Here is a 27,113-nt window from a genome sequence, read left to right as displayed (position 1 = left end):
TTCAGTTTAACTCTCCAGAAACTCTTCCTTCTTCTGGTTTGAATGAATTTGGGCACAACGATAAAAAGAACGGCTCTCATCTACGACTCGGTTCCCTTCGTTCGTGCCAAAGAGCCGTTGAAAAGAATCGGATCGTTCGCAAACGTAACATCACTAAACTTAAACTTAAACCTAGCAAACCTTGTGAAAAAATAAATAACACTGGATTTCAGTTCATCAGTTAATGCATTCAACTTGGAAACACGAATCAGCATGACTAGACATTTGTTGATTGAATTTATTGTCTTAAGTTCACTCAGTTAGCTTTTCTACATTAGAACTAACTAATGATCTCTGACCTAACTATTCAGTACTACTTCAGTCAACTCACAATTTTAAGGCAGCACGGACACTAACTTTTTTAATTGAAAGAGTAAGTTTTCTTTTACAGTGTAAAATATACAATATAACATACATGTACAACACCAGGAGCGTGAGTGTTATGAATAATATAAATGCTAAATGATAAGTGATATATGGTATTGCACAGTAGGTAAGTGGTAATATAATATAAGTAGTCAACACTGACAGCGCAGTGGTGCAGTGATGAGGGCAATAACAGTACAACAGTCCAACAACTGTACAATAACTAATAACACAATAAATACAGCAGCGTATCACATACATCAATCAAGTTTATTTTATAAAGCCCTTTTAACGTCAAGATGTCACAAAGTGCTTGAACATAAACATAGGAATGAAATAACAGAATAATAAACAACAAAATAAATACAGACCCAGTCTTGATCCCCAAAGAGCATTAGCACAGTACTAAACAGGCATCAGCACAGTAGCAAGGAAAAACTCCTTAGATGAAGTTAGAAAATAACTTTGATAACTTTAACTGTATTGCTTTACCACTGAGTCCCCATGCATTGTCACAAAGCGGCACAAAGTCAATGTTACAGTGTGACTAACAAACAAACAAACGAACAAACAAACAAACGGACGGAGACCGATCCATAGTCCCCCCTTTGGTGGGGGACAACAATTATATTTTCTGACGGAAAAAAAAAAAGGTGTAGGCTGAAGCCTAAGCTTATTGTGCCTACCCTTAAAGGTCCTATATGTAACTTTTACAAACTTTTTACATGTATAAATCGTTTTTTATTGCCAATGTGTGAACGGGTTGTAACGTAACTTAAAAAATGAGACCTCAGCCGACTTTCTCCGTTGCCTGTAACAGTGTGTAAAGCAACATTCTGTGTGAAGGACTCGGCCCGTTTTTTCTGGGAGATTCCAACAGATGTGACGTTATGCGCGCTCCCGTGGCTAGTCTCTTCAGCTTCACTACTTCTATAGCTTGCTTGCTCGTAACGTAATACTTTCTGAGTGGATATGTTAGTTGGCTCGCTTGCTAAATCACTTCACCAGCTAACGTGATCCATGATACTAATTTATGTAGCTATTATGACAAATAGTGTTGATTTTAGCCAACAATAAATGATGTAACGTTACAAAGCAAAGGTGTATAACGATTGCCTTCTACTAGCCAAGAGCGATGCAAGGCAGCGGCGCACACGGGACAAGTTTGCCTTCAGGGCTTTCTGGTAGAAAGCCTTAGGGTAACCCTAACCCCTACCTAAACCATAACTGTGGATTTCTGTCAGAAAGGCTTTCTGGCAGAAAGCCCTGAAGGCAAACTTCTCTCGTGTGCGACAGCGGCGGCCAAATAACGTTATCTAACTGTAAACAAAGCTATGCTAAGTTTAGCCAGCTAGCTGTAACTTAGCTACGCTGCATGGATCTGGCGTTTGTACAGTGAACTACAATGCTGATTTACAGTAACGGTGAAATAAACAATGGTAAGCTGTAATGACACAGCAAGGTGAACTACAGTCATTCAGGAAATGATGAATACATATAACGTTACATATTCTGTGTAGTTCATTAACAGTTAGCGTTATTGCAGATAACAGATAGCGACATTGCTGAGCCTCACGGTGAAACTATTGCTGTTTTCACATATGAAAACTGACTAGCCAGCTAACGCCGACCTATAATGTTATAAATACAGCCAATGTAACGTTATCACCCGACAAAGTTCACACATAGTCACAGTTCCTCCTCACAAAAACACAGCACTGAAAACATACTTAACCTACATATAACTTCAATTAACAGCCCGAGAGAGAGAGAGAGAGAGAGAGAGAGAGAGAGAGAGAGAGATGGTAGAGCGAGCTAGTGAGAGAGAGAGATGGTCAAGCGAGCTAGAGAGAGAGAGAGATGGTCGAGCGAGCTAGAAAGTGAATGAAGAGAGGGAGCGGTAGTAGCGAGAAAGCCGGTGAATCAGAGAAATAAAACGTTATTTTCTGATTGTTTCACAGCGGTTACGTTCTAAAGCACAGAGAGAGAGAGGGAGAGCCCCGTATCAAAATAACGGTAGTCTACCTTAGAAAAGATCAACGGAGAAATGTCTTGCTGCTGCTTCTCCTGAGTTTTGTTCAGCAAATTTGACAACTGACAGCTTGAATTTCAGGTCGTCCTTTTTTCACTGTGCCACCATGGCGATCAGCAAATGTGACTGACATTTGAATGCAAGTAAAAAAAAAAAAAAGAAACTGCTTCCTGCCGGTCCATCACGTTCATATGGTCACTGTTTTGGCCGATACACAGGATGCTCGCTCGCGCCTACGGAGTGCGGGCACATGCGCGAGCACGAGCAACAGGATGCTGACTGCAGTTACCTTAACGGCCACAGGTGTCACTAATAACAAGCATTTTCTGAATCTTACAAACAGTACCTTTAATACTTAACAAAGCATTATCCTTGCTCTACCCAAAATAGCTGTGAAACAAAACAAATACATAAAATAATAAATAATATAATAAAACAATAAAATAAAATAAAAAATAAATAAATAAATAATAATAAAAAACAAATCTAATAAAGAAACAACAGCATAAAACGGAAACAGATAAACAAAACAAAGACGGTTCATAATTGTCATTAATTTCTCAGTGTTGGTCACAGCTTTATAGAACAGTATAGAATAAATAGTGAGTTATAATTCAAGATGTCCTTAGTTTTGTGCAGTATTGCAATGGATTTAGACAGTTTTGATTTGATATGATTTATGTGAGGTTTCCAACAGAGTTTATGGTCTATTATCAATCCCAAGAATTTGTTTTCACACTCTTTCAATTTCTACATCATTAATCTTAAGAGTTGCTTCAGAATTGATTTTACGATTTCCAAACACAATGAATTTTGTTTTATTTAGATTTAATGACAATTTATTAGTATCAAAACACTTCTTTAGGGTATCCAATTACCCTTCAACTGTATCCAGAAGTTGCTTCAAGTTTTTCCCTGAGCAAAATAAATTTGTGTTATCAGCAAATATAACAAAATGTAAGAATTTTGACACCTTCATCATTTATATAGAGTACAAAGAGCTTTGGACCCAGCACCGAGCCTTGCGGAACCCCACAGGTGACCTTCCTAAGTTCTGAATCAGAATTATTTACTTGAACATATTGGTATCTGTTCTCAAGGCAGCTTCTCAACCAGGAGTATGTTACCCCTTTAATGCCATATCTTTCTAGATTCTTCATAAGTAAACCATGATCAATGGTATCAAACGCTTTTTTGAGATCTATAAATACTCCCACTGTATATTCTGTTTTGTCTATTGCAGTTGAGATATTCTGTACTAGTTCCATTACCGCTAGTGAGGTAGACCGCTTAGCTCGAAATCCATACTGGTGGTCACTTAATAAGTTATGCTTATCAATAAAGTTATCAAGTCTTTGTACAAATAATTTTTCTAATATTTTTGAAAATTGGGGAAGCAGAGATACCGGTCTGTAATTGGAAAATAAATCTCCATTCTTGTAGATAGGAATGACTTTCGCTGTTTTCATTTTGTTTGGAAATATGCCTGTGAGGAAGGACTTATGCTAAGTTAGGTCCAACTTTTACAGAGTAGTCATTAAATTCATCAGCAACCTCTTTTATGTTATTCATAATTATATTCTGATTTTTAACAAAATCACTAGGGTAATCTGCTTTCTCAATAGCTTTTTTGATTATGCTGTTGATCACTTCCCATGTTCCCTGAATATTACTTCTGTTTTCTCCAACAGTTTGCTATAAAACTCCTTCTTATTACATCTCATAATGCTTATCAATTTATTTTTATATATCTTATATCTATTTTCATTTTCCTCTGTTCTACATTTTAGGTATTTCCTGTAGAATGTATTTTTCTTCTTGCATGCATTCTGCAGCCCCTTAGTAATCCATGGTTTATCCACATATTTATGCTTCCCTCTGGATTTTTTTAACAGGCATTTTTTTTTCATAAAGTTCTGTTAATGTAGCCAGGAATGCATTGTAAGCTTTATCTAGTTCATCAACATAAACCACTTTCCAGTCTTGTTTCATTAAGTCTTCCTTAAATGCATTGATGGCTTCCTGTGTTTTGTGTCGTACCAGTTTGCAAGCATTAATATCAGCTTTGAATTTAAAATCCTTCTGAAGAATAGCAAAGACTGGTTCTGTATCAATTACATTTGTAAATATGTTATCTATTAATGTTGCACTATCTGTTGTTATTCTGCTTGGTTTTATAATCATGGGACATAGGCTAATGCTGAACATTGTGTTAATAAAGTCTAATGTGTTTTTATGACCATTTGGGTTTCACAAATCGATATTGAAATCACCACATACAAATACCACCTTATTATTATTTAGTTTATCATAAATTCCAGCTATCTTATCCTTAAATTGCTCAAAGTCTAATCCTGGTGTTCTATATACACAGCTTATGATTATATTTTTGGCTTTTTCCACATCAATTTCAATGGTTACACATTCTATTAGATTATCTATGGTTGTTGACATACTGCCTACAATTTTGCATTTGAGGTCTGTATCAACATACAGGGCAACCCCCCCCCCCCCCTTTTGTTGGTCCTATTAACACAAAACATCTCATATCCCTCCAGTTCAGTTATTTGAAAATCAGCGACTGTGTCATCACTAAGCCAAGTCTCAGATATTGCAATTACATTGAACCTCTTAACAAATTACCTCAAATAATCTTTGATTTTTTTAGTGAAGATTTGTGCTAAACACTGGTGTAAATATGGGTGTTTTAGACTCATGGTGCAATCGTTTGGCTTCAGAACACTTGGATTAAGCTGCATGAGCTGTTTGGAGTAATTTTATGGTCATTTCTTTTTGGAACTCTAAAGAACCAGGACCCGTTCACTTCAGTTGTTTTGGAGAAGGCTGACATGGAACTGCATTAGCTAACACGCTGTCTGTTATGTGGACATATAAACTTCACCATATAAACTTCACCAGTGTTTTGACTGACATGAGGGTGAGTAAATAACAACAAAATTGAAATTTTTGAGTGAACTATTCCTTTAGGTAATCTACAACGACAGCGACAACATCAACAGGTGGTTCACAAACCTCCTCAGAGTTTTCCACTGGAGAGAGTGAGAGATTAAATTAAAATTAGCAGGTAGTGCTCGCAATTTATGGATTTGACACTAGATGACAGCGAAGAATCAAACTGTAGCTTGTTGCCAGCCATGAACTATCAAACGTAGACTTAAAAACGGATAGCACGGGTATAAACAGCTCATATGGTGGTTATGGTCCTATTCAATACAAACTGTTTATGCATCTTCATATGTCAATCACCAGTATAATAAAAAACTATTACACTGTGACATGGATCCTCTGTTGAGTGACAAATAGTAGTGAGAAAGTGAGAAATAACACAGAACAAAAGAATAGGTTTGACTTTTATTTGAATTCATTATCAGTAAATATCAGTCATAAAACAGGATTCTGAAAAATATGTCCCAAAAGCAAGTTGTTTTATCCTAAACATATGTAACTAACTACACAGTAAAAAACAGTATTATGTCTGTATTTAGCATCTATGACAGTAACTCATGAACACTTTAATTACTCCACTTGAATCAAACTAAGGTTTTGAATAGAGGCACATTCTCCTGAGCTGACCTGCCTTGAGTAACCATGAGCAAAAAACATGAAGCAAAGTGGCTGTACATGAAACAGTTTTTTTTTTACATATATACAGTACATTGATGTACCCCCCCCCCCTTTTTTTTTTTCACCCTGACTGGACTTCACACCAGGTCTTCCTGCTCCTCTGTGGCTTCTGTCTGAGCTGCAGTGAGGTTCTCATACTCAGGATCAGAGTCTGACTGATGGGGAGAGAAGACAGACAAGATGAGACAGGAAAATGTCCAGTCTTCCTCTTTAGCTCTCTCTCTCTCTCTCTCTCTCTCTCTCTCTCTCTCTCTCTCTCTCTCTCTCTCTCTCTCTCTCTCTCTCTCTCTCTCTCTCTCTCTCTCTCACCTGTACAGTCTGTACTGGGTCACTCGGTTCAGTGGTGGAGTTCAGAGTTTTCTTCTTCCTGGAATGAATCAGTCAACCAATACATGATTAAACAAACTGCAATTCATTAAAACTGAATCATTAAGTATCAAATGAAAAGAGCAATGATAGAATTGATGGATTTTTACTCTGTTACCTGATCCACAGGTAGAGGAGAAACACAGTGATCAGGATCAGGACGATGAGAGTCAGCCTTGCTGCATTCATATATATTGTTCCTTTCCCTAGAAATGGAGATGGACAGATATGAGATATGCCTTACTAGGAGGGGTGGATCAATATATCAGTTTGATGGCTGATATTGAAATATCTGATATCAGTCAGTGTCGTCCACCTCTGATATGATGGAGGTTCCTCCCTGACCACAGCTGCAGAAAAACAGGCTGAAAATTCTGACATGATTTTTTTTAATTTTCTTTGCACATTGTATTTATTCATTTAATTATTAAATTATGTCAATTAATTCTTTATTTAAAGGCCTACTGTATCCCAGAGTTTCTCTATGTTTAAAGATATTGAATATTGACACAAAATATCAGTGTATTCAGTCTAAAAATAAATGTATCATATCAGCATTAAAAAACCCATATCAGTCAAACCCTACTTATGATTGTAACATATTACAATAAGATAAAAAAATAACATGATTTCAATAAACTAAAGATATAATTCAATAATAACAGTAATAGAAGGAAACAAAAACATGAAAACTTAACCTCAAATTACTTTCTTTCCAGAATTAATCTTGCATCTAGATGTTTGTTGCTTTTGCACTAGTTTCACTCACATTTTACATTAATAGAAATGGAGGCAGATCTGTTTCCCCCCAACGCATTCTCAGCTGCACAGTAATACTCTCCAGAGTCAGAGGACTGGATGGAAATAAAGTCAAGCTGTGGTCCTGTTTTCAAAGGTTTATGGTCTGGATTTCCATTCTCCTTGTACCAGGTGTAAGTAGCTGCTGGGTTGGCATCACTACTGCAGGTCAGAGTCACTGAACTGCCCTCCACTGTTTCACCAGAGGGACGCACCAACACTGAGGGAACCTTCGGAGCATCTGGAAGATATGAAATTAACAACATTAACTTCAAGATAAGGATGTGTTTTACCATGGAACTTTTTCAAATAGTTAACAGCTCCCAGCAGTGGGATGGCAGAATCCTGAAGGTTAGAGAAGCAGGCTTGTGAATTAAGATGATAGTTATATTGATGAAGTGCAAAGGTTGAATTGCCACTTGGGTCACCCATATTAAACACTTGCATACATGCACTCATGATAAAGTACATTAGGTAAAAGGCTCCTCCGAATGGTGTTAGTGACACACTGTGGAGTAAACTCACACACTGGAGGAGAGTGGAGATCCTCATGTCCTTTTACAGCACAGGAATAGCTGTCATCAGGATAAAAGTTGCCTGTATAAGAAGAAGAAGTTTCTTCCTTAAATGTCTGTCCATTCTTGTACCAGACATAGGAAGGATGACCAGCTAGACGGCAACTGCTGTGACACTTCAGCTCTGCCTGGGTAGAAAACTGGTGGACTGATGGTCTGGTCACCTGCACCTGGAGATCTGGATATATGAACATGGAACAGAAATGTCATTGGTTACTAAATGCTCAAACACACAGAGTCAAAATAGCAGTTATGATTCCTAGCTGTTAAATACTGTGGAGTATTAGAAACTAAATTGATCATCCAATCAAAGTCTGAATGGGGGAGTACACAAATTCATGATGATCACATACAGTAATAACATAACTTACATTAAATCATTCTTACAATATTCAACAATATTGTCCACATTCAGTTGTCATCAGTTAGTTTAAATGTACCATGCTGTTGTATCTATCAGTTTGTGTTCAACAGTACCTGTGACAGTCAGAGTTGTACCAGGAAAATCATTCCCCCATTCAAACCACTGTGTTTGGAATTTGAAGCGATACTCGGCTGAATCGCTCTCTCTCAGGTCAGTGATTCTCAGAGTGGAGCCTCCGCTCTCTGCTTCAAACTGCTGAACACGACCTGCATACTCTGAGTCCCAACTAAAGTCCTCAGGTTGTGAGGAATCCTGCCATTGATGGCTATGTTTGGGACTGAACCAGAATTCTGATTCAACATAATTATCATAACTGCTGTATGTGCAAGAAATGTCCACTGATGAGCCCTTCAAGGCACAGATGCTTCTGTCGGTGTAAGTCACTCTGTTGCAGGTTTGATCATGGACACCTGAAAGATGAAACCGTTTTTAAACAGAATTGTTAGAATTTCATCTTTTACTGCAGTGATACAGAGCAGGTTCTATTCTTGTTGGGAAACTGACAGCAGCAGAGTTCCTGTATAGCTCAATGGGTAGAGCATGGCACTAACAAAGACAGAGAGGGGGGTTTGATTCCTACTGGGGTCACCCATATTAAATACATGCAGTCATGGTACAGTACATTAGGTAAAGGTTTCCACCAGATGGCGTTATGTTAGTGACACACTGTGGAGTAAACTCACACACTGGAGGAGGGTGGAAATCCTCAAGTCCTTTTACAGCACAGGAATAGCTGTCTTCAGAATAAAAGTAGCCTGAATAAGATGAAGAATTTATTTCCTTCATTTTCTGTCCATTGTTGTACCAGACATAGGAAGGACGACCAGCTAGACGACAACTGCTGTGACACTTCAGCTCTGCCTGGGTAGAAAAATAGTTGAATGATAATCTAGTCACCCGCACCCAGAGATCTGGATCTGTGAACATGGAACAGAAATGTCATTGGAGACAAAACCTTCAATCACACACACACACACACACACACACACACACACACACACACACACACACACACACACACACACACACAAGCACACACACACACACACACACAAACGCACACACACACGCACGCACGCACGTTCGCACACACACACACACACACACACACACACACACACACACACACACACACACACACAAAATCACAATATAATTTCCTAGATGTTGAACACCATTTGGAAGTGAATTAGCAAATCATCTGATCAAAATGTTACCTGTGACAGTCAAAGTGACTCCAGATGAAGCAGTATAGCTCCCAGTTGGATGGTTTGTTATGAACCTGAACTTGTACACAGCTGAGTCAGTCTCTCTCAGGTCTTTGATTCTCAGGCTGCAGTTCTTCTGATCACCATGATACTCCACACGACCTTCATAATCTAAGTCTGTTTTCAGATCTACAGGTTCATCACCCTCCTGTTTAGTAAACCATAATGTTTTTTCAACTGTGACAGTAAGGTCATCTAGGTAGGCTGGGTATCTGTAGGTGCAGCGTATGTCCACTGTTGATCCTTTTAAGGCACAGATCTCAGTAGAAGTGTAAGTCACTCCCCAGTCATCCTGACCCTGTACCACTGTAACACAGAGCACATCAGAAACCAGAATCAGATTCATAAAAACAGGAGGACAGACTTTCATCTGTAGTGGAGCTGCTGCAGTTTGTGAACCTGCTAGAGACCTGGACTACATTTCTTAAAACCACTTTGGCACTCACATCATCTCAGCTCCAATGTTAAGTCAATGAGACAAAGAGGATCTTTGTACCAAGATGCTTTTGGGAAAAGGGAACGTGGGCAAGCTTCAAACTCCTCAGAATAACAAATGCTGATCTACTGCAGCAGCTGTCATAGAAGTTCCTCATCATGCATCTATCTAAGTAGAACTGATTATGCATCTTGAAAGGCTTGACTAATATATTATCATTCTAGCCGCAGGAATATGTGTTGCCACTAAGTGGAATGTCAGCTCTGGGTGAACACAGGCTTAGGGCAGTCTACAGACAAACTATATGTTCAGTCATACATATTATGAGTTTACAGTGTAAAGGACAGTGGAAGATGAACACAGGATTTCTACAGTTAATCACTATGTGGATTGAGGCAGGGTGTCGTACAGTATGGAGGAGTAGAGAAGGAACAGGACTGCATTGGACCAGTGGACCATGAGGCAGTTTAACTGAACCGGATAAAAGGTAGAACATGAATCATGAGAAGGGTGAGATGCATGAAATAAAATAGAGTCTGTACTTTGCTTGGTTTGTTCACACTCTGTTTCCCTCTGTGTTCATATTTTGCTGCTGAGGTATAGGGTTTAGTACGGATACACAATGATAATATAATCATCATATGAGAAAGCAGAGTTAAAGACTTTGGTTTAAAAATGTGTGACATCGTGTGTTCGAATCCGGCCCAAGACCTTTGTCACATGTCACCCCCCCCCCCCCCCCTCTCTCTCTCTCTCTCACATTTTTTCTGTCTCTCTTCCAGTGAAACAGAAATGCCATAAAAATAACATGAGAAATCCACCATTTGAAAAAAAACAAAACACCTACTCTCACAAAAGATTGACAGTAAAAACAATCAAATATTGGCATTTATTAAAAATAGGTCCATAACCTCAGACCTTGTTTGACAAAATGATAACACTTTCTTCTATATTTTACAGATATTGATGAACTTCAGGCAATGATTTTTTTCCAAAATGCAAATAAACTCGATAAATACCCAAATGAGAGAATTTAAACAAATTTTGAACATCCGACACAACTACAGTTAAGCTTATTCCACTGTTGCACTCATTGTAAATTGTTGTGGAATAGAGCACCAGCAAAATGTCTAAACTGTAAATGTAATTATACAATACCTGACACAGACAGAAGGAAGACAAGAAATCCACTTGCTGCCGCTGTAAAACTCATAGCTGGTCCTCTCCTCTCTCTGTCGAGGCTTCAGAGACGTTAAAACACATCAGCAGGGAGATAATGGATATAACATGAAAAATAGGCAATATCAGTCACATCAAAAAACACAACTATTTAGCTGAGAATGTTCTGCCCACTCTGCACTTGCATTAAGGATGTGATCTTGCAGGGGAACCTGTTCTGTGGCACACCTGCTGTGGTCAACAATCAGAGACACTAACTGTTAAAATAGACCAGGTTTCCTTCCTTTAAAAGTGCAGCTGACAGGTTCACTTTGTTGCAGACAATAAGCTTCTCAATGTAGTGTCTATAGAAAATATAAAAGTGTGTATGTGAGAGAGAGACACACACAGAGCCTTGCCTTGGTTCCTGATAGTATCACATCAGTATCATCCACAGGCCTAAGACCCCATGTCTCTGCCAATCCAACACATCTGTGTTCCTCTGAAAAGACTTTTCAAGAGAAAAGAGTATGAAAGATATGTTTTTAATTTCTGCTGGAGACATTCATATCATTGTAATGTCTGGAGCAGGTCTGAGGTCAATTCTCCATTAATTCCATCAGTGTATTTTTCTTCACATTGAAAAACCTGAATTTCTTTTGCCTTATAAAAGGTTATTGTATACAATCTATAAAGGTGATATAGAGAATGAAGACTCTGCTGTTGTAGAAGTGAACTGCAGTTTTGATTTTTATTCTGAATTGAGTGAACTGACAGTAAATTGATCCCAACCCTGGTGCCTAGCTGAAGAGTCATCATGCAGAAAACTTCATACCAGATGTGGCTCCTCCCTGTGGCCACAGCAGGAAGTGCAGCTCTTATCAGGCCACCCAGGCCTGAACACAAAGGGCTTCTGGTGTGAACAGAGATGTGTGGGAGCACACCAGCGTGAACGCTTTCAAAAACAACAGTTTTAGTGAAGATTTGTGCTAAACACTGGTGTAAATATGGGTGTTTTAGATTCACAGTGTAATCGTTTGGCTTCAGAACAATTGGATTAAGCTGCATGAGCTGTTTGGAGTAATTTTGTGGTCATTTCTTTTTGGAACTCTAAAGAACCAGGACCCGTTCACTTCAGTTGTTTTGGAGAAGGCTGACATGGAACACTGTGAAAATGAGACATAACACAGAACAAAAGAATAGGTTTGACTTTTATTTTAATTCATTATCAGTAAATATCAGTAATAAAACAGGATTCTAAAAAATATTTCCCAAAAGCAAGTTGTTTTATCCTAAACATATGTAACTAACTACACAGTAAAAAACAGTATTGTGGCTGTATTTAGCATCTATGACATGAACACTTTACTCCACTTGAATCAAACTAAGGTTTTGAATAGAGGCACATTCTCCTGAGCTGACCTGCCTTGAGTAACCATGAGCAAAAAACATGAAGCTAAGTGGCTGCAAATGAAACAGTTTTTTTTTTTACATATATACAGTACATTGATGTACACTAATTAGTGGTTCAAGCCCACCAACATGGATTTTTGGCTAATTTGCATTGTTTAAAATCAAACTTGGTGTACTTATTCATGAGAGGATAATAAGGATGTCTGCCATGGCATTTTAAAGCTGCAATAAGTGAAGTTTTCTGACCACTAGAGGGTGACAAAAACAGCAACACAGCTGCTGCTGTATGGATATTGGTTTATATCATTATGTCTCAATGAAATCTCCACATAGCACACATTAGTTTCAGGATTGAAACTAATATCGCTTATTGCAGGCCACAAAACTGTATCTTCTAATCTAATCATTGAAATTGTATGAAATTTGGTACTTGGGAACTGAACGGGTTGTCATAAATGAAAGTAAATGTATCTGCACCCCCCCCCCCCCCCCACACACACACACACACACCTCATCCCCCAACCTCCACTGCTCAATTTCAATGTCAAACTACTTATTGTTTCAGTCTACAAATTTAGGGTGCATTACTTTTCAGAACTTTGACTGTGAATTTGATTTGATATCGGCCTGTTTTTTGTTTTTTCAACCTGACTGGGCTTCACACCAGGTCTTCCTGCTCCTCTGTGGCTTTTGTCCGAGCTGCAGTGAGGTTCTCATACTCAGGATCAGAGTCTGACTGATGGGGAGAGAAGACAGACGAGATGACACAGGAAATGTCCGGTCCTCTTCCTCTTTAGCTCTCTCTCTCTCTTCCTGCTCCTCTGTGGCTTTTGTCCGAGCCGCAGTGAGGTTCTCATACTCAGGATCAGAGTCTGACTGATGAGGAGAGAAGACAGACAAGATGAGACAGGAAAATGTCCAGTCTCTCTCTCTCTCTCTCTCTCCTCTCTCTCTCTCTCTCTCTCTCTCTCTCTCTCTCTCTCTCTCACCTGTACAGTCTGCACTGGGTCACTTGGTTCAGTGGTGGAGTTCAGAGTTATATTCTTCCTGGAATGCATCAATCAACCAATACATAATTAAACAAACTGCAATTCATTAAAGCTGAATCATAAAGTATCAAATGAAAAGAGCAAAGATAGAATTGATGGATTTTTACTCTGTTACCTGATCCACAGGTAGAGGAGAAACACAGCGATCAGGATCAGGACGATGAGAGTCAGCCTTGCTGCATTCATATATATTGTTCCTTTCCCTAGAAATGGAGATAGACAGATATGAGATATGCCTTACTAGGAGGGTGGATCAATATATCAGTTTGATGGCTGATATTGAAATATCTGATATCAGTTAGTGTTGTCCACCTCTGATATGATGGAGGTTCCTCCTGACCACAGCTGCAGAAAAATAGTCTGGAGAACCTGACATGACATTTAATGTATATTTAATTATTAAATTATTGTTATGTAAATTAGTTCTTCATTTAAAGGCCTAATGTATCCCAGAGTTTCTCTACCACTGAATAGGTGTGGTGAGTCTCTGTCTTAAAGAGCTGCTACACTAACAGAGTTTCATTAGTTTAGGTTTCAATGGAGAGTTTTAGTGTCCCATGATGGTCTAAATGCTGTTTCAGAGGCTCTTCCACAAGAATAAGATTCTGGAGAATACTGAATATTTTGTATTTTCTAGCTTGAAAAAAGCGTCATATTTCGACACAAGATATCAGTGACTTCAGTCTAAAAATATCTGTATTGGTATCAGTCTCTTAAAACCCATATCAGTCAGACCCTGCATTTCTATTTCAATGAAAACAAAAAAATTATGATTTCAATAAAGCAAAGACATAATTCAGTAATAATAGTAATACTAGCAGAAATAAAACAAAAACCTTTATCCAGTCGCACTGAACCTCAAATGACTTTCTTTCCATAATTCATCTTTCTTAATTATTTTTAATCAGTCTACCTGGTTCCTGGTCTCAGGTCTGAAGTCAGTGATGGTGTGTTACATTAAGACATACATGGCTTCTGGTGCAGGACAGAGGTGTGTGTGTGTAGGTGAACGGGCGTACATTACCTGACACAACAGTCAACTGTAAGGTGGAGTTATTATGTCCTCTCCTGTTTTGGGCTTCACAGTAATAATTCCCACTGTGTTCAGGTCTGATGTCAGTGATGGTGAAGGTCTGTCCTGATGCTTTTGGTGAGGCTTCATTCTCCTTGTACCAGGTGTAAGTAGCTGCTGGGTTGGCATCACTGCTGCAGGTCAGAGTCACTGAACTGCCCTCCACTGTTTCACCAGAGGGACTCACCAACACTGAGGGAACCTTCGGACCATCTGGAGGGCAATATGTGTAGAGACACAATTCATTATTATTTAATATTGATCAATAAAATATGGAATTTTGTATTGTAATATATTAGCTAATACTAGTACTAGTACTACTACCATTACTGGCACTGCAACTACTACTAGTAATACCAATGATAATGTTAATAATAATAATTTTTTTTTAAAAATCAGAGTTGCAAAGTTTTACAGACAATAGCAAATAAAATCCAATAGGCCTATATTAAACAATAAAAATGGCAGACATGAATCAAAACCATGGTTACATAAAAATAAAACAAGTGTAGAAACAACATTAATATAGATGAAAACAGATTTGTTCAAAGACAGACACTTACACTGGACATCTATGAATAGAGAGGAAGAGTTGAACTGTCCGTATTGATTGTCAGATTGACAGTGGTACGTCCCGCTGTCCTCAGAGCTGATGGAGGTGAAACTGTAACTTTCCTCCGGTCCTTGATGCAGTGTTCGGTTCTCCTTGTACCAGGTGTAATTAGCTGCTGGGTTGGCATCACTGCTGCAGGTCAGAGTCACTGAACTGCCCTCCACTGTTTCACCAGAGGGACTCACCAACACTGAAGTGTTCTTGGGACCATCTGGAGGACATGGATTAACATGGATTAACTTTAAGGTGAGGATGTATTTTATCATGTAACATATTTAAACAGTTAAAGGATACGTTTGTCGATTTTGGACCTATATATAATGTGTCTCTTACATACCTGTAGTACTTGGACCCACAGAAAATATTGACTCCCAAGTCAGCTGTCCGGGTCAGGGTTTGTCAAAATATGTCCAAAAAAGCCAGTCTGTGAAAACGATAAGAAGACCAACCAAAGTCTTTCTATCCACGGCCCAGAAAGCCGCATCACTGCACCATTTTCATTCAGTGGACAGTCTTCTATCAAACTCTACCCAGCTCCATGTGCAACTGTTCACATTTTCACCTGACCGTCCACAAAACTAGATCACTCCATCAGTAACGCTCTTTCACCCTGCAGCAGTGGGTGCTGCAGGAGAGAAAAATACTTCTGTGATTTCCTGATTAGTGAAACTGTGTGTAATGGCAGAATTGTGTCTTGAAATCAGAGCTAGTTTTAATTAATTTACTTTGCAACTTTTCAGTTTATTCTCAACTCCCTGTGGAGCCTACAAATGGCTTTTTGGAGATATTTTGACAAACAGTTTGGACTCATTGTTAGCAGCAAGAGGCAACAGAGCTCGCTGTTTCAACCAACAGTTGGGGTTTTCAATGATCCACAAATTGCTGAGATGTGATGGTGAGGAGGCAGGGAGCATGGATGCCTAGTCAACAACTGATGGCAAAAGTGATGTATTTTTTTATCATATTTTGAATTTAAGTTCATCACACCATATGCAAAATGGCAAGTTCATTTTAAAGATTCTATACAAAAAAAGGCTCTATCTCTTGTAATACTTTGCTCTAGATGTGTCCATATTATGAGGAGCAGGGTGGTAGGTGGAGTATCTGTGGCTCAGTTGTGGTGACCCAGTCTGGGTTAAAAGTCCAGGACCATTTTCTTTATCCCAGTCTGCCCTGCCTACAGCAAGAGACTGCACTGTGGTTGTACTGGGCATCTTCCCATTGTGAATATATGAAATGTGAAGCAGGGCAGTGCTGAAAAAGAGCATGCCTGCTCAGCAAAACCCTTCATAAATAAAAACTAAAGAAGCTGCTTGTAGTGTCTACATTGTATAATCACACAAACACATTCACTCACATTTCACATAAATAGAGATGGATGCAGATCTCTTTGCCCAAAACACATTCTCAGCTGCACAGTAATACTCTCCAGAGTCAGAGGACTGGATGGAAACAAAGTCAAGCTGTGGTCCTGTTTTCAAAGGTTTATGGTCTGGATTTCCATTCTCCTTGTACCAGGTGTAAGTAGCTGCTGGGTTGGCATCACTGCTGCAGGTCAGAGTCACTGAACTGCCCTCCACTGTTTCACCAGAGGGACTCACCAACACTGAGGGAACCTTCGGAGAATCTGGAATATATGATATTAACATACATTAACTTTAAGATGAGGACGTGTTTTATCATCGAACATATTTAAATGGTTAATAGTTCATAGCTGTGGGATGAAGCTGAATGAAGCTGATAGGTAAATATTCAGAAAGACAAACTGAGGGGGAGGAGGGGGGGATTCCCACTGGGGTCACACCCATATTAAATCCAGTTCAAGTTTGTTTATTTATCACATGCATGTCTCAAAGGACTTTACATAAAATGAGCCTAAAAACATAACTGATCAAGAATCAACCATAGAACAGAATGATATAGGACAAACATCAGGGAAAACACAAGACACACAAAAGCAGATTATAGCAAGACATTACAGCTTGCCTATTCTAACCTAAATACATGCAGTCATGGTATACTACATTATGTAAAAGGCTCCACCAGATGGCGTTATGTTAGTGACACACTGTGGAGTAAACTCACACACTGAAGGAGAGCGGAGATCCTCAAGTCCTTTTACAGTACAGGAATAGCGGTCTTCAGGATAAAAGTAGCCTGAATAAGAAGAAGAAGTTACTCCCCTAATTTTCTGTCCATTCTTGTACCAGACGTAGGAAGGAGAACCAGCTAGACGACAACTGCTGTGACACTTCAGCTCTGCCCGGGTATAAGACTGGTGGACTGATAATCTGGTCACCTGCACCTTGAGATCTGGATATGTGAACAAGGAACAGAAATGTCATTGGAGACTAAATACTCAATCACACGGTAACACTTTATTTTCCGGGTCCGCAATTTCCTAATAATTTCCTAGAGAGGAACTGTTAATTTCTTAGGAAGTTTCCTGGAAAGAACCATGAAATGACGTTCTAATTATAAGGAAAATATAGAAGGAGTTCAATGGTAGTTGGAAAGTTCCTCCAATTTCTTCTATTGTTTCCCAGACAGAACCATGAAATTATGTAGTAGTTATATAGAAAATTAGAAATTAACTAAAATTAAGAATTCAACAAATAACTATATTATATAATTCTATGAATAATGACTTCTGATAATTGACCTCTGCCTATTATTTTTCCAATAAACAGTTTATAGTTTTGCAGTTCTTTCCAGGAAATTCTTTTAGAAATTGACAGTATCTTATTGACTCACCAGACTGCTCCTTACATTTCCTATATAACCACTACATCATTTCATGGCTCTTTCCAGGAAACTTCCTAAGAAATTAACAGTTCCTTTCTGGAAAATAAAGCGTTACCACGTTACATACCCATACAACGTTTGTGTATGGGTATGTATGCATGGATATGTTTATATGCATGTATGTACTGTATGCATATCTGTGTGCATGTATATGTTTCACTAGCAAGGACCACACCATCAACAAGATGCGTTTAAATGATTTATTGAAGGAAGATTGATGAGCATGGTTTCTGGTAGCTGAATGCGTTGTGGGGAGGCTTCGTAGGGAATCCGCCGCGGCACCCGGGCCACGACGGACCCCCAAGGGGGAGGAAGGAGAGGGAGAACAGGAAGAAAGAATAGGGCGGGGGGGAGGGGCGCAGAATACGAGAGCGAAAGGGGAAGAGAGGGTTAGGGTGGTATTTAAGGGATGCCGGAAGAGGCGCGGTTGAGGTGTGGTCCTGCTCCTGAAACTCGCTAGGTAAGCTTCAATTCACTAGCAAGGACCACACCATCAACAAGATGCGTTTAAATGATTTATTGAAGGAAGATTGATGAGCATGGTTTCTGGTAGCTGAATGCGTTGTGGGGAGGCTTCGTAGGGAATCCGCCGCGGCACCCGGGCCACGACGGACCCCCAAAACCTCCAGTTACTTAAGGAGATAAGATTGAACGGATATGAGATCTTTGAGATCTGAACGGATGTAGCGGTGATATGTTTGGGAGGACCAACGGCCCATGAGTTGAATGAAGTGTTCTGGGATGCCATTGCGGGAGGCTGAAGTGGTGGCTCCGATCCTGAAGGAGTGTCCGGAGTAGTGAACGGGAGAAATGGTGGACAAGGAGAGTACGAGGCGGAGGTGATGGTGGAACCAAAATCGAGTAGCCACTCGTCTGGATTCGGAGACGAAGAGAGGATCTGAAGATGTTATGCTCTGGGATTTCCGGAACGCCGAGTAGTCTGCGAGGGTCTGGAAGGGATTCAGTGGTGATTGGACTTAGAAGTAGAAGACAGGTGTAGGCTGACCGGATTGATTGGTTTTGGTTCGCTTTAGGTGGAATACCATGGTGTCTTCTGAGAAATATGACAAGTCTGAAATGCAAGCGTGGTGGCGCGGGTCGAAGTGGACGGTTGAGGCGGTGAATTCAGAGCATCTGAAGAAAGCGAGTAGTAATATGGCTTCTAGGGTTCGAGCTACGTGGGGAGTGCCGTATCCGGAGCGGATGGTGTGGATGCAGGCTGACAGCAAGTCGGCAGTAAGAAGAAGGCGGTGAGGATTTTTGCTGGCTCTTGACGTAGGAGTCCTTTGAGGAGCTAAGTTATCTGAGGATGGCTGGAGGCTAGGCTCGGACTGCCGGTTATGAGTTTGGAGAAGAAGCTGATGCCGCTAAGATAAACTTTGATGGTGTGTGTTTTGATGGCCATCACGGAATGGGAATAGGTAATGAAACTAGTCAGGGTGACGAGATCGAACGATGGGAAGGTTATGTTATGCTGGACGTGAAAGTGACGGAAACATTCCAAGCTGTCCAGTAGGATGATAGGGTTGTGGGTGATAGGCTGTTGATGATGGAGTTCTGGGATTCGACGATCAGGGGTATTAGGGCAGGATTTACGAGTTGAAAGTCGATGGCGTTGGAGTGGCCGGGAACATCGGCTGCGCTGAGAATATATTGGTGTGTAACGGAGTGCCGGACGAGGCGGTGCATGAACGGCATGATGGATGGAGAGTTGGAGCGTCCTTTGTTGATTATGTCAACGACTACGAGGTTGTCTGAGTAAATAAGGAAGGCCTTGCGGGACCATTCGTGACCCCACGGAATGGCGGTGGCTATTATGGGGTAGATTTCGAAGAGAGCAGAGGAAGCGACCTGGCATTCGTTTGCGAGCTCCGGGACCATTCTGCTGCGAACCATCTTCCGTTGTAGAAACCCCCAAAACCGGCATCTGTGTACAGATTGATGTCATGCGGGTGCGTCAGATGGTCATCATAAGAGAAGGTGATCCCGTTTCAGTTGGCGAGGAGGTTGAGCCACAGACGGAGTTTGGCGCGGCTTGGACTGTCCCGAGAGATGGAGGTCAAGAGAGACGGGGCGGAAGAAACGATGGATAGCAGGTGAGAGATAAAGGCCTGCCCTTGTGGAATGATGCGAAGAGCGAAGTTGGGATGGCCTAGGAGGGAGAGACGTTGGCGTTTGGAGCAGCACGGGGCGAGCAGGAAATTGGAGATCAGAAGGCTGATTCGATTGAGCTTTTTTCGACTGGGAGAGAAGCCTGAAACAGAATTGTGTCAAGAGCGATTCCGAGGAACTCAAGGGATGTGGAGGGGCCCTCCATTCTCTGCAGACAGGGGAACCCCGAGGTCGGATAAAACCAGAGTGAGTATAAAGTCAGAGTGACCAGGCCGGAAGAAGGTGGCGATGAGGAAGGGGAAATGCACGTAAGGCACGTATGGGCTGCACGGGCAGCGAAGATGCGACAGTACGTTTCGGTGTCGAGAACGCCCCAGTATGTGGCCTCGTTGAATTGCAGAAGGCGGGCGGCGGCTTCGGAGGCGAAGTGGGTGTGATATTGGTAGAAACCGTTGCCTCCAAAACGGAGGGCCAGATTAAGGACGGTGGCCATGTAGTCGTACAGTTCCTGGCGGCGGGTGGGAAATTGTGAACAAAGAACGTCTCTGTAGAGAGAGAAGGCGTAGGCGAACTCGGCGGGTGTAAGCTCTCTGGAACGGGTGGGTGTTCCCTCTTTCGGGTGGAGAAGGGTGCCTTCATGTCCTTCGAGGAATCTATCGATGGGTGTTTGGTGGAGGGAAGGCATGAGAAGGAGTGCAAGGTCTATGTAATTACCATCAATGATTTGTTTACATAGAATAGCGGGAACCGGAGAAGGACGGGAGGCGAAGGTATAAGGAGGACGAATGGGAGGATTAGCCATAGGCAAGGTGAAGTTGATGGTTGCCTGCTGGGCTGGAATGGTTTGAGAGAGGAGACTGGAGTTAGGTGCAGCAGGAACTTGCTGCAGCGAGAGCTGTGGAGGAAGCTGGGTGCCGGCATCCCGGTGCCGGAAGCCCCGGCTAGAGCGAGCTGCTGCGGTTGCTGGAAGCGGGCGGCGGGAGGCGCCGGCATCCCGGTGCCGGAAGCCCCGGCTAGAGCGAGCTGCTGCGGTTGCTGGAAGCGGGCGGCGGGAGGCGCCGGCATCCCGGTGCCGGAAGCCCCGGCTAGAGCGAGCTGCTGCGGTTGCTGGAAGCGGGCGGCGGGAGGCGCCGGCATCCCGGTGCCGGAAGCCCCGGCTAGAGCGAGCTGCTGCGGTTGCTGGAAGCGGGCGGCGGGAGGCGCCGGCATCCCGGTGCCGGAAGCCCCGGCTAGAGCGAGCTGCTGCGGTTGCTGGAAGCGGGCGGCGCCGGCATCCCGTTGCCGGAAGCCCCGGCTAGAGCGAGCTGCTGCGGTTGCTGGAAGCGGGCGGCGGGAGGCGCCGGCATCCCGGTGCCGGAAGCCCCGGCTAGAGCGAGCTGCTGCGGTTGCTGGAAGCGGGTGGCAGAGGGCGCCGGCATCCCGGTGCCGGAAGCCCCAGCTAGCGCGAGCTGCAAATGCTGGAACTGGATGGCTGGGGGCGCTGTGTCATTTGCCCTGGATGGTGTAGGCTGTCGGTCCTGGTGATGAGAACCTAGATGGGAGGTGGAGGGTCCTGGAACTCCAGTGTCGGGCGCTCCAACTGACGTGGCTGATTGTGCAAGATATTGACGGGAGGTGGTTGCTGAAACCCTGGTGTTATGTGGTCTGGCTGGTGATCCAATTTGTTGCTTTTGTTGGCGCACTTTTTGCTGCCTTTGAGCTGGAAGGCTGATGTCGCGACGTGTCGTTGGGGTGCACGTGATGACGTCACCCGGAAGAGTGCTGTGACGGAGCAGGGTAGGGGAAAGGTAAAGAGTGGAGCTGGCATCCCGGTGCCAGTGGCGTTCGCTGAGGGAGGAAGCTGTTGAGAGGAGAGAGGAAGGGTTGAGTGAGGACCTGGCATCCCGGTGCCGGAGGCGTTCATTGAGGGAGGAAGCTGCTGAGATGGGGGGAAAAATAGGGTGAGCAACTGGCAACCCGGTGCTGTTCGTTGAGGGAGGAAGCTGCTGAGATGGGGGGAAAAATAGGGTGAGCAACTGGCAACCCGGTGCCGTTCGTTGAGGGAGGAAGCTGCTGAGATGGGGGGAGAATAGGGAGAGCAACTGGCAACCCGGTGCCGTTCGTTGAGGGAGGAAGCTGCTGAGAAGGGGGGAAAAAGGGTGAGCAACTGGCAACCCGGTGCCAGTGGCATTGACTGGAGGCAGGCGCTGCTATAGGAGGCTGGGAATAGTAGGGTGAGAAGCTGATATCCTGGAGCTGTGGCAGTGATTCCCCGGGTCCCCCGGTTTTGTGGAGCGTAGTGCTGGTGCGTGATGACGTCGCGTCTTGCGCCGCTGCTGGTGACACTACTCGGAAGAAGACGGTTTTGTGTGTGTTTGGTGGATCGAGTATGGCGGGAAGCTGTAAAACGTTCGAATGACTTTGCTTTGTTATCGGAGCGGTGGTAGGGAATTCCTCTATCCTTTAACTCTCTCTGGAGTCGAACCACTGTCCACTCGGAATCGTTGACGGCAGTGAATCGTCGGGGGACCTCGCCGGGGCGTGAGAGCGCCGGCTTCGAAGCGGAGCGGAGCCGGACCTGCATTCGGAGAATCTCGCCTGTGTCTCGGACTAGCTGGGGAACGTGTCGGGGTTGAGGATGCGTGGCGGGGGCTTGTTGCTCTCTCGCTACGCCGAAGGGCTCTTCCTCGGATGGATGGAGTTCTGGGATTGTAGCTTCTGGGTGGAGGAGACCGGATTTTTGAGCGATGGTGTGGTCGACTCTCTGGAGTGTTGCCGACATCCATTGAGGTTGCTGGGGTCTCGGGTGCAACCAGGAGGTTTTCGGCATCGGTTGCTGGGTGTTGAGGTGAATCTTCCGGCTGAAAGGCCTGAGCGGAATGGACGGAACCGCACGGAGCCGGGAAGGAGAGGTCGTCGTCGGACGGGCTGAGGCACGGGTGATCCATCGGGCGGGACCCCCGGAGAGGAGAGGTGAGTAAAGTCTGGTTTACTTTTCGATGCTGGTCTATGCCTAGATTGGCTTGGTGTGGCAGTATGCCAGCTGTCAAACGTTCCGCACGTAAATGAGAACGAAGCGCAGAATACGAGAGCGAAAGGGGAAGAGAGGGTTAGGGTGGTATTTAAGGGATGCCGGAAGAGGCGCGGTTGAGGTGTGGTCCTGCTCCTGAAACTCGCTAGGTAAGCTTCAATTATATGCATGTATGTATATATATCTGTGTGCATGTATGTGGGATGTATGTGTATGTATTTGTATATACTTTTGTATATGTGCATGTATACTTACAGTTATTTGTGTATATTTTACTCTTTTACTTAGCTGTTATTCTATGCTTTCACTCTTGTACAGCACTTTGTAACTACGGTTTTGAAAGGTGCTATATAAATAAAGATTTACTTACTTACTTACCAATCACACACACACACACACAAAAAAAAAATCACAACAGCATTTCCAAGATGTTGAATACTATTTGGAACTGAATTAACAAATCATCCGATCAAAATGTTACCTGTGACAGTCAAAGTGACTCCAGGTGAACCAGTATATTTCCCAGTTGGATGGTTTGTTATGAACCTGAACTTGTACACAGCTGAGTCAGTCTCTCTCAGGTCTGTGATTCTCAGGCTGCAGTTCTTCTGATCACCATGATATGCCACACGACCTTCATACTCTGACTCTGTTCTCAGATCCACATATTTACCACCCTCCTGTTTAGTAAACCATAATGTTTTTTCAGCTGTGACAGTAAGGTCATCTCGGTAGGCTGGGTATCTGTAGGTGCAGCGTATGTCCACTGTTGATCCTTTTAAGGCACAGATCTCAGTAGAAGTGTAAGTCACTCCCCAGTCATCCTGACCCTGTACCACTGTAACACAGAACACATCAGAAACCAGAATCAGATTCATAAAAACATTAGAGGACAGACTTTCATCTGTAGTGGAGCTGCTGCAGTTTGTGAACCTGCTGGAGACCTGGACTACATTTCTTCAAACCTCTCTCATCAAACCACTCACATCATCTCAGGTCCACTGCAACTCAATGAGACAAAGAAAATATTAGTGCCAAGATGCTTTTGGGAAAAGGGAACGTGAGCAAGCTTCAAATTCCTCAGAATAACAATGTCAGGGTTGGATCTGGGACTCACATGCAGAACTCAAAGGCAGAGGCAGAAGTAAGGTAACAGTCTTTCATAGGAATTGGCAGGCTCACAATCCAGTAATCAGGTGAAAGGTCAAAACACTGTAAGGCAGTCCAACAAGCAAAGGTACCAGGAAAAATAGAGGCGAAGAGGCAGTCAGGAAAACAGGCAGATCAGAATGGCGGGATACAGACTAGTGACTAAGCAGCTAGAACGATCTGGCAGAGAACAAAGGGAAATGGACTGGTACACTAAGGGAAGGCGGGAAGGGGAGTAGGCAAACATGAACAACTGAAGCATGGACTGGAATTGGACTGGGATCTGATAGACACACAACATAAAACATGGAAAAGAGACAAGAGGGAACAGGGAGTGGAAAACAAGATTGAGACAAAAAACACACACAGAGAGAGAGAGAGAGAGAGAGAGAGAGAGAGAGAGAGAGAGAGAGAGAGATTGAAAGAGCTCAAAGAGATGAGCTGGCTGGATTCCAGACAAACAAGTGCTGATCTACTGCAGCAGCTCTCATAGAAGTTCCTCATCATGAATCTAAGTAAAACTGAATAAATATGACAGGCTTGACTAAAATATTATCATTCTAGCGATGAGAATATTTGTTACCACTAAGTTCTGTGGCTTTGGGCTTTTCACTCCTTACTGTACTATTAGTTGCTGGTAATGTTGCAGATCTAGGACTTTAAGCTGATTCTACTGTTGTACTCTACTGTAAGTCGCTCTGGCTAAGCGTATCAGCCAAATGCCTAAAATATGAACATAATATTTAACAAAAAACAGTCAATTGCCAGATCATTTTGTTCAATCTGCCAGCTGATAAAAGGGAAAAATGGAATCCCCCCCCGACACACACACACGCACACACACACACACACACACACACACACACACACACACACACACACATACTCTTCCTGTCTCTCTTCTAGTAAAGCAGAAATGCCATAAAGATAACATGACAAATCCACCATTTGAAAAAAATAAACAACACCTACTCTCACTAAGTGATTGACAGCAAAAAGAATCAGTGTCATTTTTTTTGTAATAACCTCAGACCTTGCTTGACAAAATTATAACACTTTCTGCTATATTTTACTGATACTGATGAGCGTCAGGCAATTTCCAAAACAGAAATAAAATCGATGAATAACCATATGAGTCCATTTAAAAAAAAATTGAACAGCCTACATAGGTGCAGTTAAGCTTATTCTACTGTTCCACTCATTGTAAATTGTTGTGGAATAGAGCACCAGCAAAATGTCTAAACTGTAAATGTAATTATACAATACCTGACACAGACAGAAGGAAGACAAGAAATCCACTTGCTGCCGCTGTAAAACTCATAGCTGGTCCTCTCCTCTCTCTGTCGAGGCTTCAGAGACGTTAAAACACATCAGCAGGGAGATAATGGACGTAACATGAGAAGTATATCAGTTGGTGAAATCAAAAACACAACTCTACTGATATTTAGCTGAGAATGTTCTGCCCACTCTACACTTGTATTAAGGATGTGGTCTTGCAGGGGAACCTGCTGTGTGGCACTTCTGTGGTCAACACTTAGAGACACTAACTGTTAAAATAGACCAGGTTTCCTTCCTGTAACAGATGACTGGTTCACTTTGTTGCAGACAACAAACTTCTCAATGTAGTGTCTATAGAAAATATAAAAGTGTGTTTGTGAGAGAGAGAGACACACAGAGCCTTGCCTTGGTTCCTGATAGTATCACATCAGTATCATCCACAGGACTAAGACCCCATGTCTCTGCCAATCCAACACATCTGTGTTCCTCTGAAAAGACTTTTCAAGAGACAAGAGTATGAAGATATGTTTTTAATTTCTTCTAGAGACATTCATATCAATGTAATGTCTGGAGCAGGTCTGAGGTCAATTCTCCATTAATTCAGTCAAATTAGACAGTGTATTTTTCTTCACATTGAAAAACCTGAATTTCTTTTGCCATATAAAAGGTTATTGTATACAATCTATAAAGGTAATATAGAAGACGAAGGCTCTGCTGTTGTAGAAGTGAACTGCAGTTTTAATTTTTATTCTGAACTGAGTGAACTGACAGTAAATTGATCCCAACCCTGGTGCCTAGCTGAAGAGTCATCATGCAGAAAACTTCATACCAGATGTGGCTCCTCCCTGTGGCCACAGCAGGAAGCGCAGCTCTTATCAGGCCACCCAGGCCTGAACACAAAGGGCTTCTGGTGTGAACAGAGATGTGTGGGAGCGCACCAGCATGAACGCTTTCAAAAACAACAGTTTTGGTGAAGATTTGTGCTAAACACTGGTGTAAATATGGGTGTTTTAGACTCACAGTGTAATCGTTTGGCTTCAGAACACTTGGATTAAGCTGCATGAGCTGATTGGAGTAATTTTGAGGTCATTTTTTGCCCATTTGTGCCGTATGGTAGGCCTGTTTTGTCCAAAGCATGAATTCAAATGGTTTCATGTAATTTTGTGGTCATTTCTTTTTGGAACTCTAAAGAACCAGGACCCGTTCACTTCAGTTGTTTGGGAGAAGACTGACATGGAGCTGTATTAGCTAACTCGCTGTCTGTTATGTGGACATATAAACTTCACCATATAAACTTCACCAGTGTTTCGACTGACATGAGGGTGAGTAAATAATAACAAACTTTTAATTTTAGGGTGACCTATTCCTTCAGATAATATATGACTTTTAATTGCGACAACATCGACAGGTGGTTCACAAACCTGAGTGAGACATTAAATTCAAATGAACAGGTAGTGCTCGCAATTCATGGATTTGACACTAGATGACAGCGAAGAATCAAACTG

The 27,113-nt window shown here is 42.3% G+C and overlaps 2 protein-coding genes across 2 annotated transcripts; both read right to left on the bottom strand.

Moving 5' to 3' along the window:
• Positions 1-6,147: 6,147 nt before the first annotated feature.
• Positions 6,148-11,208, bottom strand: LOC139652968 (sialoadhesin-like). Its single transcript, XM_071529899.1, has 8 exons — positions 11,108-11,208; positions 9,463-9,819; positions 8,299-8,655; positions 7,772-7,999; positions 7,218-7,487; positions 6,567-6,654; positions 6,392-6,449; positions 6,148-6,237 (listed from the first exon to the last, which is right to left on the bottom strand). Exons 1-8 carry the CDS (start codon positions 11,160-11,162, stop codon positions 6,160-6,162), a joined length of 1,491 nt encoding a protein of 496 aa, XP_071386000.1. The 5' UTR covers positions 11,163-11,208; the 3' UTR covers positions 6,148-6,159.
• Positions 11,209-13,178: 1,970 nt separating this feature from the next.
• LOC139652967 (B-cell receptor CD22-like) lies at positions 13,179-25,734 on the bottom strand. Its single transcript, XM_071529898.1, has 9 exons — positions 25,597-25,734; positions 23,663-24,019; positions 17,340-17,567; positions 16,612-16,881; positions 15,205-15,465; positions 14,594-14,854; positions 13,685-13,772; positions 13,510-13,567; positions 13,179-13,256 (listed from the first exon to the last, which is right to left on the bottom strand). Exons 1-9 carry the CDS (start codon positions 25,649-25,651, stop codon positions 13,179-13,181), a joined length of 1,656 nt encoding a protein of 551 aa, XP_071385999.1. The 5' UTR covers positions 25,652-25,734.
• Positions 25,735-27,113: the final 1,379 nt, after the last annotated feature.

This window comes from Centroberyx affinis, unplaced genomic scaffold, assembly GCF_046629955.1.
Source record: "Centroberyx affinis isolate AG114_WGS23_722 - 3 ecotype Tasmania unplaced genomic scaffold, CSIRO-AGI_Caff_v1 ptg001847l_1, whole genome shotgun sequence".
NCBI classification, from domain to species: domain Eukaryota; kingdom Metazoa; phylum Chordata; class Actinopteri; order Beryciformes; family Berycidae; genus Centroberyx; species Centroberyx affinis.
This window is presented reverse-complemented; position numbering and strand designations above follow the sequence as displayed.